Source organism: Lissotriton vulgaris, chromosome 7 (genome assembly GCF_964263255.1).
Source record: "Lissotriton vulgaris chromosome 7, aLisVul1.2, whole genome shotgun sequence".
NCBI lineage: Eukaryota > Metazoa > Chordata > Amphibia > Caudata > Salamandridae > Lissotriton > Lissotriton vulgaris.
This window is the reverse complement of record NC_141695.1, coordinates 605,757,337-605,775,439: the sequence shown is the minus strand read 5'-3', so window position 1 is coordinate 605,775,439 and position 18,103 is coordinate 605,757,337. Positions and strand designations below refer to the sequence as shown.

At 42.3% G+C, this 18,103-nt stretch overlaps 1 protein-coding gene across 7 annotated transcripts in view; it reads left to right on the top strand.

Moving 5' to 3' along the window:
• The window catches only part of ITGB4 (integrin subunit beta 4), a 304,508-nt gene that overhangs the window by 217,777 nt on the left and 68,628 nt on the right, over positions 1-18,103 (top strand). For all 7 annotated transcript variants that reach the window (XM_086930744.1, XM_086930743.1, XM_086930741.1 and 4 more), the window contains exons 26-29: positions 2,079-2,227; positions 13,205-13,412; positions 14,256-14,419; positions 16,137-16,317. In XM_086930744.1, coding sequence (XP_086786870.1) covers positions 2,079-2,227; positions 13,205-13,412; positions 14,256-14,419; positions 16,137-16,317 — 702 coding nt within the window. The remainder of the gene's footprint in view (positions 1-2,078; positions 2,228-13,204; positions 13,413-14,255; positions 14,420-16,136; positions 16,318-18,103) is intronic.

The window sequence follows — 18,103 nt, the reverse complement described above, 5'->3', positions numbered from 1 at the left end:
TAGAAAAACATGAATATTCTAATAATGAATAATGGAGGAATATTGTCTGGCGGCTCATGGTATTACCATTAAATGTACTTGTCAACGGAAGTGGTAGGCACTATCACAAAACTAGCAAGTTGCAAAACATTGTCACCCCGCTCCACCGCCCCACGTTTTCATCTGGGATTTCAAATTTCAGTTTTTCTGTATGGGTTTCTGATCCCTAAACGGGTTTGGAGCGCCACCTACTGTTTATTTAGAAATATACAGCGATGTACATCATTTCTAGAGTGAGCAAAAGGCCCACCATCCATGTGTGCCACTTCTGAGATATCCTGTTAGGAAATCGAAATTTAGTAATTTCCTAATAGCGATTGCGACTCCGTTGGAATCCGTAGAAATCGCTGTTAGGAAATCGTAATCTATGTAAATTTCAATTTGCGATTCCCCAATATCGATTTCTTACGATTCTCTATTTAGGAATCGCAAAAGTGAAATTTCATCCCTATGGGCCCAATTGAGTAGGTGGGTTTGAATCCCAGCTTCAAACTTCACAACAAATGGTGTGATTCTGGAAAATTAATTTAGCCCCTGATTTATTGTTTGGTGGAATGAGTGGCAGCTGTAGGGATGGCAGAGGACATTAAGTCCCTCATCCAACAGTACTACGTCTGTCAAATTTAGAGGTAACTGCCCAGGGGTGTTCTCTGTAACTTGAAAAGAACATTTGTCAAGGAACAAAAATTTTGACTTACAGTCACTGTCGATTTTGAAGACCATTGAGCAAACATTTAACTTTCTTTTTTTCAGAATTAAACTCCCACTGTGAAAGTTTGTTTCAGAAATGCAAAAACTTATAACCTGGGCTATTATTGTTTTTTTTCTGTTCCTCCTGCCGATGATGGACATAAAAGAACAACGCATCATATGTTCTAAATAGAGGGGACCTTGTGATGGCTTTGATCCGACAGTCCCTACTCCAGCGGGATGCCGTAGTAATCTTTCTGTTAACTAAGCCAACGGAGACTCCACCAATCGAAAGCTCACTGTAAATGAGGCAGGCAGACAAAGGTAATCCATCAAATCTGCAATGGAGTACCCTTTCCTCTAAACTCTAAATCATTCATTTAATGTTACTGTGCCTAATATATATATATATATATATAGATATAGATAGATAGATATATATTAGGCACAGTGATATATGTATGGATTACCTTGTGCTCCAAACTCTTTGTCCGTCTACCTCATTTACAGTAAGCTTTCAATTGATATATAGATAGATAGATATAGATATATATAGAGAGAGATAGATATAGATATATATATATATATATATGTGAAAAATGCAATTGGAAATATTTGATATGTCCTACAATTGCTTAATTCAAAAGATGTAAATTCCACTTGATGTGCACAATCTAATTTTATTTCTCTACAGCCACCATAATGTACAACAGAGCGTTGCTATCTAGCTAGGTTTACACTCTATAAATACAAATATATAAATATCTTTCTTGGAGACTATTACCTCCAAGGGGATTTCCCCAAGAAGAACTTGAAAGAAGCACTAATTAACCGTCTGAACCGGATGAGCATCAGTCTTGCAATCTTGACTAGATTGCCCCTTTTAAACCATGAATTGTGTGTGTGCATTGTAGACATAGGGCCTGATTTAGATCTTGGCGGATGGGATACTTCCTCACAAACATGACTGATTTCTCGTCTGCTGTATTACGTGAATTATAACCAATGGCACTTGCAATAGAGAGGACAGGGTATCTGTCACATTTGTGACAGTGTATCCCACTTTCCATTGTCTCCAGTCGAGTTATATCCCAGTAACATACAGTTGGGTTGGTTCTACCTATGTTTAATGTCATTAATGATGTTGACACTGTAGATGGAATTGTTGCTAAAAATAGGAGTTACATAAAAAAGCATTGTAAAAACAACACTGTATTTTTCCGGTGTGATTCCAATGAATCATTTGAGTAGCAACCCATGTGAAACGTGTGTATTACATATACGTTGCTGTAAGAAAAAAAAATTCCTTAGGTCCATTACTGCTAGTGACCATGTGGTTCTTTTCTCAGCCAAAAGTATCATCACCTTCCTGCAGCCGTCCTACACCTACAGCCGCCTGGACAAAACTGTAAAAATTCCAGTGATGCGAGAGATTACAGAAAATGGACGTTCACAAGTCACATACCGGACCCGCGACCTTACCGCCAAGGATGGAAAGGTGAGACTTATGAGTTCTCATCACTGGACAGAGGAAGAGTTATCTGTAGGGGAGCCTGATCAAAGTGAGGCAGGAAGTGGGTTATGTAGGAAGCTGATGCTTTATATAGTGGACAAAAATGAGGTAAACTATGCAAAAAGTCCAGGCAAACCGCAATTGGTTTACAGAGGCACAAATTATATCCCAAATGCTCTCTTTTGTGGTAGTGTGGGAGAGCAGTTAGACATATCAGAGGGTAGTGCTAAGCATTTGTTGCACTCACAGAGGCAATGAATGAGACACACAAGAATAAAACCTCAGACCAATTTAGAAAAATAACTTGTATTTTTATATAAATTGTGATACCAAGAATTTCGATAGCAAGTAAATACTTTTTTTAAATATTGCTTTTTGCATGTAAGTAAAACAGTTACCTAAATGTGCCTTTACACACAATGCTTTCCTCTGGGAGAAAAGGCATAGATAGCCTACAGGTATTTACGCTTTCTGGGGTACTCTTTCAGGTCTTAAGGACGTATTGGGCCAAGGTCCAAAGTACTACCAGCAATACTTGTTACCTGCCCTGAGGCATTTAGGTCCAGATGTGCTGATCACTGTGGTAGCTGTGCATGCTATGCTTGTAAAGAGAAGGGGGCAACCTAGAAATAGGTTGCAGAGGGGGTCTCTGGGACAAGTCCGGAGCTCCCAAAAGCCGGCTTGGATCACAAGGGTTCGGCAGATAAGGGAGCACAGTCGGTTCATTGGTACCCGGGTTGGGGGGCTAGGGTACAGAGCTAAGAGGTCAGCTGAGCTCTGTGCATCCTAGAGCCTTGCGGTGCTCGTCGTTGGTCTCCCCAGTTGAGGGTGCAAAATCAGGATAGCTGGGCCACACACTCAGTCTTTGTTTACTGTAAGGGGTCTGGTATGCAGAGTATTGGTACTGCGCGGCTCTGGTTGGGCCTAGTGTCCTCTCACTTGGCATAGGGACAGGTATGACCTTCATGAACACATGCGCCTATTCCTGGGGGCTGTGGCATCAGGCTGGCCAGTGAGCTGCAACTTGGTGAACCGGGCGTTGCTTGTCAGTGCCTGCGGACTGCAGGGTAATAGCTCCTGTACTCCAAGGGAGATTGCTGGCAATTTGCAAAGGAATGGAGGTCTCTTGGGGTTCTTGGAAGCTGGTCAGCTGCAGGGAAATGGGCATATTTCCTAATTCTGCCAAAAATAAGATGGTGGAACTCTAAAAGCCGTGTCCACTTGAAGTAGCACACCTTAAGGGTAATACTAGCCTGAGAGGGGAACACGCATCCTGACTAGATATTTTTCCCACTTGTCCTGGTGCCAAATGGGCCAAGGGCAGGAGGTTGCATTTCCCCTCTCTGGGGAAGCCTTGGGTCACATATCAAAGGTGGCAGAGACCTTTAAAGCTTCCTGCCTTGATATACTGATTACTTAGCTTGGAGGAGGTGACAACACCTCCAGCCTGAGCAGGCATTCTTTCTGCCCTCAGAGAGCACGAGCTCACCCCTGCAGGGGGTCAAAAACCTGTCTGTGGTGGCAGGCTGGTCTACACCACTCAGCCACCACACCAGTAGTCACTAGGTTTTCAGGTGGCACCTCTAAGGTGCCTTCTGGGTGCAAGCATTAATACATCTATCACTGGAATCAGTGTGAATGTATTAATACGAGATATTTGATACCAAACAACTCTAGTTTCAGTGAAGCCATTATGTAGCTGGGAAACCCGTAAACATCAGATTCCAGCATATGTTCTTAAAATGGCTTCCCTGTTCACTTGTAATATCCAAGAATCGATTTAGATATCACAGTGGCATATCCACAGTTGTAGTATAGTGCACCCTGCCTTAGTGCAGTAAGGACTGCGGTAGGGGTGACTATACTGCATGCAGTGTCTGTAAGCATGGCACACAGGAGGTGTGCCATGTCGTGTTTACGATTTTCTCTGCACCATGGCATGCAGCTTACAAGGGCAGTCTGCATGGTGGAGCTGTGGAGACCCTTAGGGTTGCATAATACATGCTACAGCCCTTGAAGGCTCTCTTTAGCCTGCTTGCCCTAGGTACCATGGGTACCAATTACTAGGGACTTACTGGGAGTGCTAAAGGTATTGCCAAGTGGGGAAACAATTGTACAGCTTTATAGAAAGAGATCTGGCACTGGGGACTAGGACAGCAGAAAATCAGTGAACTTCTGTAAAAATTGCATCCGACACCAGCCAAAAAGTAGGGGTGACCATATCAAAAAGGGGCACTTTCCTACAGGTTAGTTACTGTTGCCCACTGTCTCTCCCCCACTACAGCAACTCACTCTTCGCTACAGACAGTGACTCCTTTCCACAGTCACTCTGCTTTACAGGCAGTCACTTCTCCTTTCAAACAGTTACCCTTACCTACAGGTATTTACTCAGTCATTCCTCTCCTAGAAAAAGAGAGAGAGAGAAGTCTGAACAGCCATTAATTTCCACTGGTCCTCACTGCTCTTCAGTCACTGCCATGTATATTCAGTCACACCTTTCCATGAACTATCAGTGCTCTGCTCACACAGTCACTCTTACATTTTTCTGTAATCATCCTGCTACTCCTCTCCATAGACAGTCGTTTCCCTCCACAGTCACTTCTCGCAATAGCTAGTCACTTCTTACCATTGAGATTGCCCCTTAATGTGGACATTATCTGCTCGCTGCCCTGTCACTCTCCAAAGATTGTCACTTTTCTCCACAGGCACTGCTGTTCAGAGAGTCACTTATGTCTATTTCAGGGCAGTAACTGATTTCCTTGAAGAATAGTACATATATTTACAAGACAGCGCTAGAGCTCTCCCTAATCAGGATGTCCAGAAATGAGTTGGAATTAGTAGAGGCAAAGCAAATGAGCTTAGAGGGCAGCTTTGAACGGAGATAGGGAACATGTGTCACATTTTGCCAAATTGTTCATCTACCAGGGAATCTGAATACGTTAAGGAATCTGAATCTGCCAGCTCTGGTGCTGTTACACAAATTTGAGACCGTGTGATGTTGCTTGGATTGGGCCAGTGAGGAAGTGTACAGGACATAGTCTGATGCAAGAGTTAGTGGAAGAGGGCTTGGGTGAAGGGCCAGGGCGGGAGTTAGCCTAGCGATGAGGGGGTGGGATGGGGTATTGATAAATGTAAGGATGCCTTGTTCAAACTTCCTCTCCCTTCAGAGTCTGTAGGGTGAGATGTATGTCTTGAGAGGTTAAAAAGAGTTTGGGTAGTAAAATGGTAATTCACTCTGTCGCTGCATGTAAGAGCCGGGGAGATTGCTTGCGATTCCTTAGACGGCCACCCCGCGACGGCTGCAGGTAAGAGCTTACTACACCACTTGTCCATGGGGAATGTGAACAGTATAGGAGTCCGAGTCAAGTTAACTCCGTATCTGGGTGTTGATGAGGGAGGCTATCCGAAAGAATAGGTGATGATTAGATTCTGGTACCTAGTAGTGGTACTGAAGACTGAGTGCAGTCACATACTGGAGCGAAGTAGTGATATGGGGTTCCTTACAAAGAGGAAGGTAATTAGAATACCAGGGGGGAACAGAATGGTTCGGAACAGGCTGAAGAAAAATGATGACCATTTTTCAGAGAATGCATCATGAGTGAGCGAAGTGTTGTTTAACCCCTTGAACGCTCACGACGAGCTCAGCTCGTCATGAGCCACGGTGCTCCGGTGCTCATGACGAGCTGAGCTCATCATGACTGTTAGAACGCTCGCAAGCTGGGGAAATTCCCCTGCTGTGCGAACGTTCTACACAAACGGGTGTGGTCATGACGAGCTCAGCTTGTCATGAGCACATGAGCACCGTGGCTCATGACGAGCTCAGCTCGTCATGAGCACCAGGGCGCTGTGCGCGCCCTCCTCCCCCCCCACCCCCCGCCTCCAGCACAGCGGGGGAATCCGCCCCGCATACAAGGGGTTAATGTCGAATGGCTGACGGGCAGCCTGAAGATGATAGGAAAAAGATGTGAAGGGAAAAAAAAGTGTGTCTTTCACATTGGGCGTGTCCTCCCTCTCCATTGATGCAGTTGCAGAATTAAGCAGGCACATGCCAGGCGATCGTCAGTGGACTCTTGGTGTAGAGCCAACTTGCCAACGTGACAGTTGGGGTGCTGTTTGCTCTTGGGATGTGCCATGTTTGATCTCAGAGCAGTGCCTCCGGCATGCTGCTAAGGATCAGGGTGGTAACTGAAGTGTGCCTTGGATTCTAATCAACCAACATCAGCACAGGTTTAAAAGCCGACCTTGGATTATCCAACAGCCAGGTTGTGCTTCTGAGCCCTGCCACTAAGCATCTGGAGCGGTCTGCACTGGAGAGCGGCTCGATGAAAGGTCTGCAGTTCACATAGAAAGTTCACTTTAGCTGCGATGAACACAATACTTGTGCCAGTCTAATGTTGAGGTGGAATTTGTGGTGATGAATGAAATTCAGGTGCCAGTGTACTAACATTTTCTGACTGAAAGGAAAAAAAAGATATATTCAGTGGAGGGTGAATACCTAAACATATAAGCTGCATGCTCTAATCTTTCTGTTCTGCATGTTTAACTGGTACTATATGTCAGTTAAAAATCTATTTTTAAGTGATGCTTTGGTGGTGCACAAAGTGAATCTTATGTTGCCTGCTGGTATTTGTTGTTCTGTATTTGCCTGCAGTTACTTCTGTGTTGTCAGTATAAAATTTATGTTTTGATTATGCAGAATGTTACACCACCTCCATTTTTCCTCACTACACCTGGAGAGCCAATCTCAATTAATTGTATTACACCAGAGTATATGAAATGACTTTAACAGTAGAGAAAATCCTCTTCATTAATGCATTGGTTATGGTCAGAAGAGCAAAAGGAGTTTGAGCGTCTTCTTGATTTTACATCTGAAGAGGCATTTAATCTTACTTTATTTGAAATGTATATTCAAAATTGGATCTACATTATTTGACTAAAGTATGCTCTATATTGGAGAGGGTACATTTGGGTAAGCGGCATCAGGAGGTGATGGAATTAGTAAGGGAGTTAATAACAGCTCTGGGGAAGGTAGCAACTAGCTGTAAATTCAGGTCAAACTTGGAAGAAAGGATACATAACCAATTCATGTTGGGCTGTGATATTGAAAAAGTCAGGGATGATCGCTGGCCTAAAGATGATCCAGTTTTAAATGAAGTAATCAAAGTTGTAAAGGCAAAATAACATAGTCTGGGCTGAGTGGAGCTAATAAAGAAAAACAACGGGGTGGGGGGGCTGAATGACAAAGAAACCCTACATCTGGGTAAGAATAAATGTAAAGGTGATAGTAATATACCAGGTTTGAGATGCTACAGTTGTGAAATTATAGGTCATCTAGCCAATGACAAGGAGTGTCCAGTGTTCAAGGCGGCATGCAAGGTCTGGGAGAAAAGAGAGCAGTGTGCAAAGCATAGAACATCCCAAGTTAAATCAGTGAAGTAACAGAACAAGTGGAAGAAATTATGTTGCAGGTGGTACGAGGAAAGAAAGATGGTCCATATGAAATGGTGAAGATAGAGGGCCACCGTTTGAGGATGCTGTTTGATTCTGGTGCAAAATGAACTATTGTGTCAAATGAATTTTATAAGAAGAACTTAAAGGGTGGAATTAAATTATTCAAACCAGTAAAGCTGGGGTACAGGACGGACTGTGGAGTTTAAAGAGTGAATGATTTTGGGGAAAATGTATATGTCATGCAATGGAGACAATGTAATTAGTTGGTTTCACCAGGATGAGCTGAAGTTACTACTGGATTCTTCTTCTGACTGTCCTATAAGATTGAAGTGGTACAAAAGGGTGTGGTGATGGACGGAGCATCTGAACCAATCAAACACTCACATCATTGGATTGGTTCAGATGCTCCGTCCATCACCACCCCCTTTTGTACCGCTATAAGATTGAAGGGCACTGAGGAGTTGAAGAGTGTGTGAGATCAACCAGCTTGAAAGTGATGTAGTGAAATAATTCCCTGGAGTCTTTAGCAGTGAGTTGGTATGCTTGAAATCAGTGCTTAATTTGTTCATAAAAGAGTGCAGGTGCCCAAAGCTCTGTTTTGACACACATGGCTGGTGCAATTTAATATGTGTGCACAGAATACCACCTTAGGCTCTTATATCTACTGCACGACACTGCTGTCCCTTCTCCTCACTCTTGCAGGTTGTTGCTTTCTCCCTTCTAGAAGGTTTTCCTATCGTTCTCTTCCTCTGTCTTTCCCATTTTTCGTGTTTTCCCTGTCTTACTCTCATAAATGTCTGTTGCAGGAAAAATAAGTACAGGTACTTAAAAATAAATGCTGGTACCTTCCACGAGCAAACACAAGCTCAAATTAAGCACTGCTTGAAAGGATATTTACACACAAATAGATCGAATCAAGATGCTATACCAGTAGTAGTTAAAGTAAGAGGAATATGTCCAGCCATAAGAGAGGATGTTGATAAAGAAATTAACAGGTTGATTGAAGGGACAATATTGAAAAGGTTGGATATTCTGAATGTTTGGCACCACTGGTGGTTGCTAGGAAACCAGGGGGAGAGGTTTGTTTGTTCATATACTAAAGGTCTTTAAATAAGAATGTGTTAGTGGACAAATATGCCCAATATCATGGACCTGATGTCAGTTGTGGGCCGAGCCAAAATCTTCACCACACTGTATTTAATATCAGCATCCCACCAGGTTAATTTACACTTCGAATCATGGAATTTGATGCCATTTGTCACACCAAGTGGCATTTACAGGTTCCTGGGAATACCGTTTGGCCACATTTATGCCTCTTCTGTCTTTTAAAGAATGATGGAAAATATGTTTGGAATGTCGGACCGGGTTAGGGTATATCAAGATGTTATTCTACTCTTTAGTAGAGATGTTGCAGAAAACAATAAACAATTGACAGAAAATTTTAGGAAAATTGGAAGAGAGTGGGTTGACTCTTAAGTTGACTTAAGCGGGTCTGGTGGCTTAGTACACTAATGCGTCCACTGTAGGGGCGTGTATTTGACCTCATGGTCACAGGTTCAAATCACGATGAGTCCACTCTGCCTTTCATCCTTCTGAGGTCAATAAAATGAGTACCATTGATTTGGGTAGCAATAAACATTTGTTATTCAGCGCCAAGAAACCCTTCTGGGTGAATGTGCTCTTTACTAATACACATGTTATGAATACAAGTTCCATCAAGGTGAAATACATTACTTGGGCCCAAACTCACTGGTGAAGGTAAAAAGCTTATTGATGATCTGGCCAGGACAGTAGAGGAACTGCAGGCACCTGAAAATAAAGAGTAAGTTGCTTCATTCTTGACCATGATGGAAATTCATGGAAAATCTGTAGCGAATTCCGCTGCCAGGACATAAAATATCAATAAGCTGTTAAAGAAGGGCAAAGAGTTCCAGAAGGATGAATGCACTTTAAACTAATTTTGTGAGGCAAACGAAAGCCTGAGAGTTGCTTTAAGTCTGCAGAGATATGAACCTTCAAATAAATGCACATTGATTACTGATGCGAGTACAAAGGATGTTGGTGCAGTCCTACTGCAGACACTAGGGAGTGAGGAGAGAACCGCTATTGTTATTTTGAGGGTATACAAAGGATGAAATAATTATTCAGTTGTTGAGCAGGAGGCTTTAGCGGTGTTTTGGGACATCAAAAGGTTGAAGACTCTTCTGTGGGGATGCAGGTCCCATTTAAGAACGGACATCAACCAGTAAAAAAGCCAATAGGGCTTGACTCTGACTCAGCTCAAATTAGCATTAGGGTCCCCACAGGAATTTGAGTTTGTGGTGGGATATATATAGCAGGTTCAAAGAACAAAGTAGCAAATTGTATATAGATGCTGATGTCTGATGTCAAAGAGTAAAGACGTGAAGGTTTGTGCACTTGAAGCTGGAGTGATGGAAAAGGAGGAGTATCGTATCGTATCGTAAGGGGTGCTTATAGAGCGCACTGACACCGTGGGTTTCCTGGCGCTGGTTGGAAGTAGAGGGGACAGTAGGACTAACCAGATTGGGGAAAAAGCCAAGTTTTTAAAGACTTACGGAAAAGGGTCAAAGAGTTGGAAGTTTTGAGAGAGAGGGGAAAGAGTTCCAAAGCTTGGGGGCCAGGTATGCAAATCTCCGGCCTCCAGATCTACAGAGCCTGTAAGAAGGAACAGTCAAGAAATGAAGGTGAGAGGATCTCAAATTGCGGGATGGGCGATAGGGTCTGATGAGGGATTTTACAAAGGCGGGACAGGGGCCAGCTAATGACTTGAGTGGAAGTTACCGTTGGAGCAGGAACCCATATTGCTAGGTATAATTAGTAAGGTTCAGAAAAGATGGAGTGAGAAGAGAGATTGCTCTGAAGAGGAAATAAATTGGTGGTTAAGGGATGAAATAGCAAAGGGTTTATAGGTCAGAGGCATAAGTTTCTTTCTACCTTGGTCTCCATGTGCTAAATTGATGCAGATGTGTAAAAGTGAAACTAATTTAAAGGCTGCGCATGAACTACTTGTGGACGGGTCTTGACAAGGCAGTAGAAAGAAAGGTTCACAAGTGTATAGATTGAAGGGTAATTTATATAGGATTAAAAGTGAGGTTACAACCTCTTACAGTGAGAGAACTTCTCATATGACCATGGGAGGAGATTGCACTAAATATAATGCATCCCGTACGCAATGGCAGTATATGTATTGGCTCCTATGGACTTGTATTCTAGATAGCCTGAGTACAAAATTCTTCCCAATGTGGAGACCAGGACCGTAATTGAGTTTCGTAATGACGTTTTGGACAAGGAAGGTTTTACAGATTGTGTCTTGTCAGATAATGGGATGCAGTTAACCTCTAAGGAGATGTTGAGTTTCTTGTCGCACAGAGGGATAAAACAAAAAGGGTGTTCACTTCATCATCCCGAATCAAGTGGTGCAGTATTAGGATTCAATAAAGTAATGAAGAAAGCAATTTTCATGGCTAGGTGTTGTGACAGGAATTGGAGGGAGGAGTAATGACATACATTTGCATCTTACAGAGGCATACAACATATAGTTACTGGACAAGCACCTTTTGAATTGTTTACGAACAGGAAGGCGAACATTATGACCAATCCTAAATGGGTTAATGTGGGTAGAGTGCTAGCGGATACCATAATGAAAGGACTGTGCAGAAAAAGACAAGAAGATTTGGAAGTTAAGAGGAAGGAATGGTTTAATAAAAGGTCATCAAAGTGAGTGTCGGAGACTTGGAGAGAGTGAGATTGCCTAGCTTAATGAAGGGCAATGTGAAGTTCACAAATTTCCTACGAATGGTTAAATTGTTTGGGAATGCAGTGACAACTGAAGATCATTGCATTTGGAATTTAAGTGGGGTGTTTTTTGTTAAGTAGGGGAATGCTTGTGGTAGGCTCAGACCCTAGAGCCAGAAGATGCAGTGAAAGAACAGTGGAAGTTCTTCTAGGAAGATTGATAAATAACAGAATCTCTAAGACTATTACGACTAGTAATATATACAAGTTTTCTCAATTTGCTTTTGTCCTCTTTAATTTATCATTCCCCCCTCGCTTTTAAGGGGAAGTCAACAACAATGCATGGTTCTGACTGTTGTCTAAAAACCTGTAAAAGAGTTGTGTCAGAAAACTTTCTGATTTGGATCCTGTTGCATGGTTACATTTGCTATGTTGTATAGTTATTTTGTTATACAGGAAGCAGTTGGGGCCAAGTGGCTGGGGTGTCTTTCACCTAATAAAACCTACTTCATTCATCAAGTTTCAAAGGAGTATATTTTCCCTTTATTTCAATGGTGTCACTGAAAGAGGTGGCATGTAGCAGCCTGGGACTTGAAAGACCAGAGATAAATGAATATGGAGGCTGGCAACCACAGAAAGAACGTAAAATATTGCAGTCTGAGTCCCTGCAACTAGTCCAGAAATATAAATGTAGCAGTGTGAAAGGCAGTGACACTCCAAATAATATTTTGGCTGAACCCAAGAGTTCCTCCAAGGATAGAAAACATGACGCCCTTGGGTGAGGAGGGAGAGGTTTACCACTTCACCTACCCTCATACGCGTACTGCCTGCCGCTTACTGCCTGCCACTTAGGATGAAACCTGCCAAGTATAAGAAAAAACCCAACAGCAAACCTCTATATGAAGAGGTGGGGGGAGGGTGTGTGTGCACGTTTCTTTGTATGTGCACGTTAGCAGATGGGAATGATGGGAAATTTACAATGTCATTTCCTATAACCTCTGTCCGTGATGTCATGGAACGTTTGACCAGCCCTTGGTTCTTTGTGTGACAGAATGCTGTTCAACATTGGCTGCGGTTAGGTGTTTTATTCGCAGGTTTATGGCACCTGGATCAAAAATTCTTTCAAGTGTAGTTTTGTCGTTATGACGGTGAGTAGATCACAGGCTGATCTCAGAATTTTAATTAGTTTGTTTAGTGTTTTTGTGCGCATTTTATTACTTAGGAAATATTGGTTCCACTTTTTGGTGCTTTTCTCATTATGTCTTTTTAACTGCGGTTGCAAACGTCTTAATGAGTTATAGTTGTGGGGTTACTGTGGCTTACAGCCTTTTGTTTTGCCTCTTTATTTCATGTTTTTTTGGGATGAAGTGGAGCAATTTGCAGTAGGATTAGCCAGGTCATTTTGTTTCATGGCATCATGGTGATCCTAAATTCCCTGTGTTTCGATGAAGTAAGGAAGAAAATTGCCCTTGTTCTATATGGTGTCCTGTCTTATGTGTTGTGTCCTCTGTAATATCATTGTGAGTGTTTCCTGTCACCTTCATCTGTGATGTCACAGAACTCTAACTGTTCTGTGGGTAGCATATGGCATGAGAGCTCTGCCCTGAGCACCTCCCAACATTAAAGCTCTCTAATGCGTGAAGTTCTTTTTTGATACTTAAATTGTAATCCTGTTCAATTCTTATTCACATCAAGAAACAATTGTCTTCCTGGTAAATGTGCCTTCCACATTAAACCTTTGCTCTTTCCCTTCAGGATTATCTCTTCACAGATGGAGACCTGATCTTCCAGCCGGATGAGACACGCAAAGAGATCCCTGTGAAGCTGCTGGAGCTTTCTGAGATGGACACGCTGCTCCGCAACGGACAAGTCAAGCAGTTTGCAATGGACCTCAGTAACCCCAAATTTGGGGCAAAGATTGGCAAATACCCCCAGACCACTATTACCATTGCAGACCCTACAGGTAAGCCAAACTCGTTGTAGAATTACCACTTTATTAATGCCTCAAGAAAAGTACGTCAAAAGTGGTTTGGTCTGAGGGTTACTCCTTTGTGAACTACTGTGCTTCAAGCTGAGTTGTATCGTGTTTTCTTGCTGGAATTGAGGGGGTCGCCAAAATGCTTTTAGCAACATCTTCCCAGGGGAAGAAGACACCAGTACAGCAATGATGCTTGAAGCTTTCATAGGGCCTGACAGGAGGCTACAGTTTGATAGTCTAACTCCCCTATGTGTATCAATTTTAAGTGTTTTAATCACGATAATTGTTTGATGTGCATCAGGAGACTTCACCCCTTTGTTCCAAAATCTACTCTGTTTGGAAAATCTTATTGAGCTCTACCATGCTGTCATTGCAAGAATGAGCACAAGTTATGTTTGCCTATTCCAATTTGCTTCAAGAGGCCACACAATGTTTTAAAGAACAAAGACTAGTGCTGGTCAGCCAAGACACCAATGTATTTTCATTTCATACCAAGATTTCCACTGATATATTGAAATATAGAATTTTAAGCATCCAACTAAATAATTTCGAAATCCTGGCATTACCTTGACAATTAAAACAATCTAAAATAAGACATTACATGCTAGTGCTTACAGATTTTGTGTTTTGTTACCCTATGCTTACACTGACCTTATTTCTCCCTCAAACATTTTCTTGGTCCTTCTGTTTGTTCATTTGTTCTCAACTACACTGTTGTCATCTACCCTTACCTTGAACAGGAAGACTTTTGTGGTGTAACTTCTCTAGTATAGTTACAGCACTGTAACACTACTCTCACCTCAACCTCTCTCTTCATCCTTTTCTTAGAGCCTATCATAAAAGGTGGTGTTAAAGGTGGAGAGCAGCTTCAGCAAGCTTCCTCGCCACGAGGCACACTGGGTGCCCCCATCAACCTCAATGCCCAGGCTGTGAGCGCCAGGAAGATCCGAACCAACTGGGTGCCGCCTCAAGGGAAACCGTCAGGATACAAGGTAGGATAACTAAAAGAACAGGCATAATCATGACCCAACCCGTGAATGCAATCCTTCTACTGCAATTGCATGCCTCTAACTGCCAACGCACAAAAAAATCAACTATATATGTCCAAAGAAGGGGAAGAAGATGGCTTGCTGCCTGAGAATTTCAGCTTGCACTGGAATGACTGACTATGGACAGGACACCCAGATTTGATATTTTTCAGACTAATGTATGTACATACTGAAATTAAGCATGTGAGTGATCAGTGTCAGGCTGTGCTGTACCTCATTTAACTATCTGTGTAGAGGCGTGCTGAAAGTGTGGCGTAAGAAACAGACAGTCTGGGTGGCACAGACATCTGAATATAAAGGGGCGCTCCCTGGCTATGAGACCTTGTGTACACAGTGGATCTGGAAATGAGGCATAATTGGGCACATTGTGTATGGCTGTTGGAAGCTGTATGATTCTTCTTGGATACTGGACTTGAGGGATACTGAGAAGATTGTGGCTGTCCCTGAAATAATTTGTGGGTGAAAACATGCTGGCGGTGTGTAATAAAGAGCAAAATGGAGATGTGTGCATGTTCAGAGCTTCTGAAAGTGAAACATATGGACAAATAATACTTGGTCGATAGCCAGAGAGTCTGTCTACACGAGGGTGTTGAAAGCAAGGCATAGAAGGCGGCAGGTAGTGCATGGTGGTCCTTTAGTATATATCAAGTTCCTGGAAATAAGATATAATGGTCAGGCTGTGTTGTGTGCTCTAGAGATCAATTTGTTGAACGGATATGCTGGAATTAATTCCTCATTGTCAGATCGTGCCTGGCTTTATGGTGCCATCTGTATCCATAAGGGGCATAAGCAGCATGTCCAACCTAGCGGCTCTATCATATTTGGGTGTACAAGGGTGGTAGAAGCGAAACATAAGGAGCCAGATCATGCCTGGTTGCCAGACATGTCTGATATACAAAAGGGCTGGAAGTATTGCACAGAGAGCCCTATCATGCTTAGCAGATGGAAATGTTTGTATGTGCAGGAGACCTGGCAGTTGTGGAGCTATATCATGCCTGGTTGCAAAACATGTCTGTATGTACAAACATTGTAAAAGCAAGTGAAGGTATTTCATGTCTAGCTATCTGATGGCATTTGTATATACTGATGTGGTTGAAATATGGATTAAGGAACGAGATAATGCCTGGTAGTCTGATGTGTTTGTATATAGAGGAGAACTAGAATCGAAACCACATGGCACAGATGTTGTCTACATGTGAGGGATGTCTGTCTGTGAATTGTTGATGTAGGTAAGTCATTAGGGGTAGTGATTCATATTGTGCCTTGCTTTGAGATCATCTTCATGTACATGGGTGCAGAAAGTGAGAGTTTTATGTAAAATATTTTGTACAAAACTGTTATCGCCATATCGGCAACCACAATATTGTGAAGGCAAGTACATATAGGTAAGTATAGATATACTATTCTTAACACCCTATAATAAATAATTATAATAAAGTTTATAAAGCGCCTGGTTACACTTTAAGGTGCATATATGTGGAGTTTGAAATATTGATTCTATACTTGCCTATATTTATTGCATGCACAATATTGTAGTGGTCAATTTTGTGGCTAGAACATTTTTGTTGGAAAATATTTTTAAACAACAGTGTTTTGGTAAGAAAGCAAACGTGAGGCATGCACACATGGACAGCACATTAATTATTATCCCTAATTTCAGGTGAAATACTGGATCCAAGGAGATCCAGAATCAGGAGCCACCATTGTCGATACCAAAACACCCTCAGCAGAGCTGGTCAATCTCTACCCCTACTGCGATTACGAGATGCGTGTATGTGCCTACAATTCCCAGGGTGAGGGCCCCTACTCGGACATGGTCTACTGCCAGACTCTGGAGGATGGTAAGATACATCATTCGAAGCTTAGTGCACTATAGGACAACTACTTTGAAAGCCTTTTCTGGCTCAGTAGCAGATGCCTTTCATGTGTATGGTATTGTTCAGGATTTCCATCACCATCCCTTGAGGGGGCTGCGGCACATGATGCCAGTTCATTCGTGGAATCGTCAATACTGGTATTGGGATATAGACATGTTGCAGACGCTTCAACTTTGGGGGGAAACACATTACATGTTGTCGTATTTTGGGACATGTTATTAAACCCATTCTCCATCAGCAATGTGAATTGGTTAAGCGGTAAGCCACCTCCTCTTCCATTACAAACCAGGAAAGTACCACAATAAATATGTGGTTCTAAAGACAGATGGGTGCTTAGAGGGATTCATAACGGGGTTTGGAGGGAAAATATTTTTCCAGTATGTGTTTTGTTTCTAGAAAAATGCAATCCCACAATGAAGAGACAATCTGTGAATGCCCAAATGACAAGTGTTTGCATTACTAGTACTTACGTCCCTTCAGTGCCTCTGTTCAGCCAGATTGAGGACTGAAAGGAGCTAGAGTTGATCACAAGAAAACTGTGGATATATGAACCAGAGTGCACTATATTGGGAGATTGATAGATGTCCTGTTTGAAATCTGGAGAGCTGAGGGACATTCCAGAATGCTCAATGAACCTAAGGTTCTGTATCCATTAAAGCCACTTACTTCCCATCCCTACCAATATCTTTGGGGCCACACCCACACAACTTCACCCAAAATGAATCCATTTTTGGTTCAACAGAAGTTTACGTGAACGATCAAAAATGCAATACTTCACGTACGTTCCAGTGGGATACCCTATTCTTTACGTTTTTAATGCATTTTTAATATTACTCCTGTTGATTTGGAAGAATCATTCAAAATATTAGAACCTCCAGTTTTACATTTCACTGGGTTCTTGGTGCATTGAGGTGGATCTTTCGTATTGTGGGAGCACTATAAATATGGAGTATTTGTCATTTTGGAAAAGTGCTGTTCAGCAGACTTGAGCTCTCATTACAAAGTTAAGAGCTAAACAAGAGTTTGCTCAGGGATCAGAATTATGAATTGTATGTTAATTATCACATCCAGCAGTTTTCAGATTACAAGTCAAATCTGCCAAAAGTTATCCGGGGTAAAAGACCTGTAAAAAGACATTTTTGGAATTTGGGGCCAGATGTAGGTAGAACTTATTTACCGATCCTTAATTACCGAATTTTACCGATTCGGTAATTAAGAATCGGTAAATAAGAAGGGGGTATGTAGGAACATCCAGATGTTCCATTTACCGAATCGGTAATTATCTGTATTTACCGATTCGGTAAATACCGACCGGTAATGCTCCATTCATTCCTATGGGCTTTGAAGCCCATAGGAATGAATGGGGCATTACCGGTCGGTATTTACCGAATCGGTAAATACCGATTTTGACAAGGGTGCAGGGGGTGTCACTTTGACACCCTCTAGCACCCCCAAAAAAGGTTCTGGGGCCATGTGGCAGGCATACCTGCCCTAAGGGCAGGTCTGCCTGTCATATGGCACAGGTGTGCATGCACACATGTGCATGCACACCGGAATCGGTATTTTACCATCAAATATATTTGATGGTAAAATACCGATTCGGTAAGGGTTGTGGGACTCAGAAGAGTCCCACCTACATATCAATTTTACCGAATCGGTAAAAATACCGATTCGGTATTTTACAGAATCGGTAAATTTACCGATCGGTAAATTTACAGATTCTGTAAAATACAGGGCCCTACATCTCAAA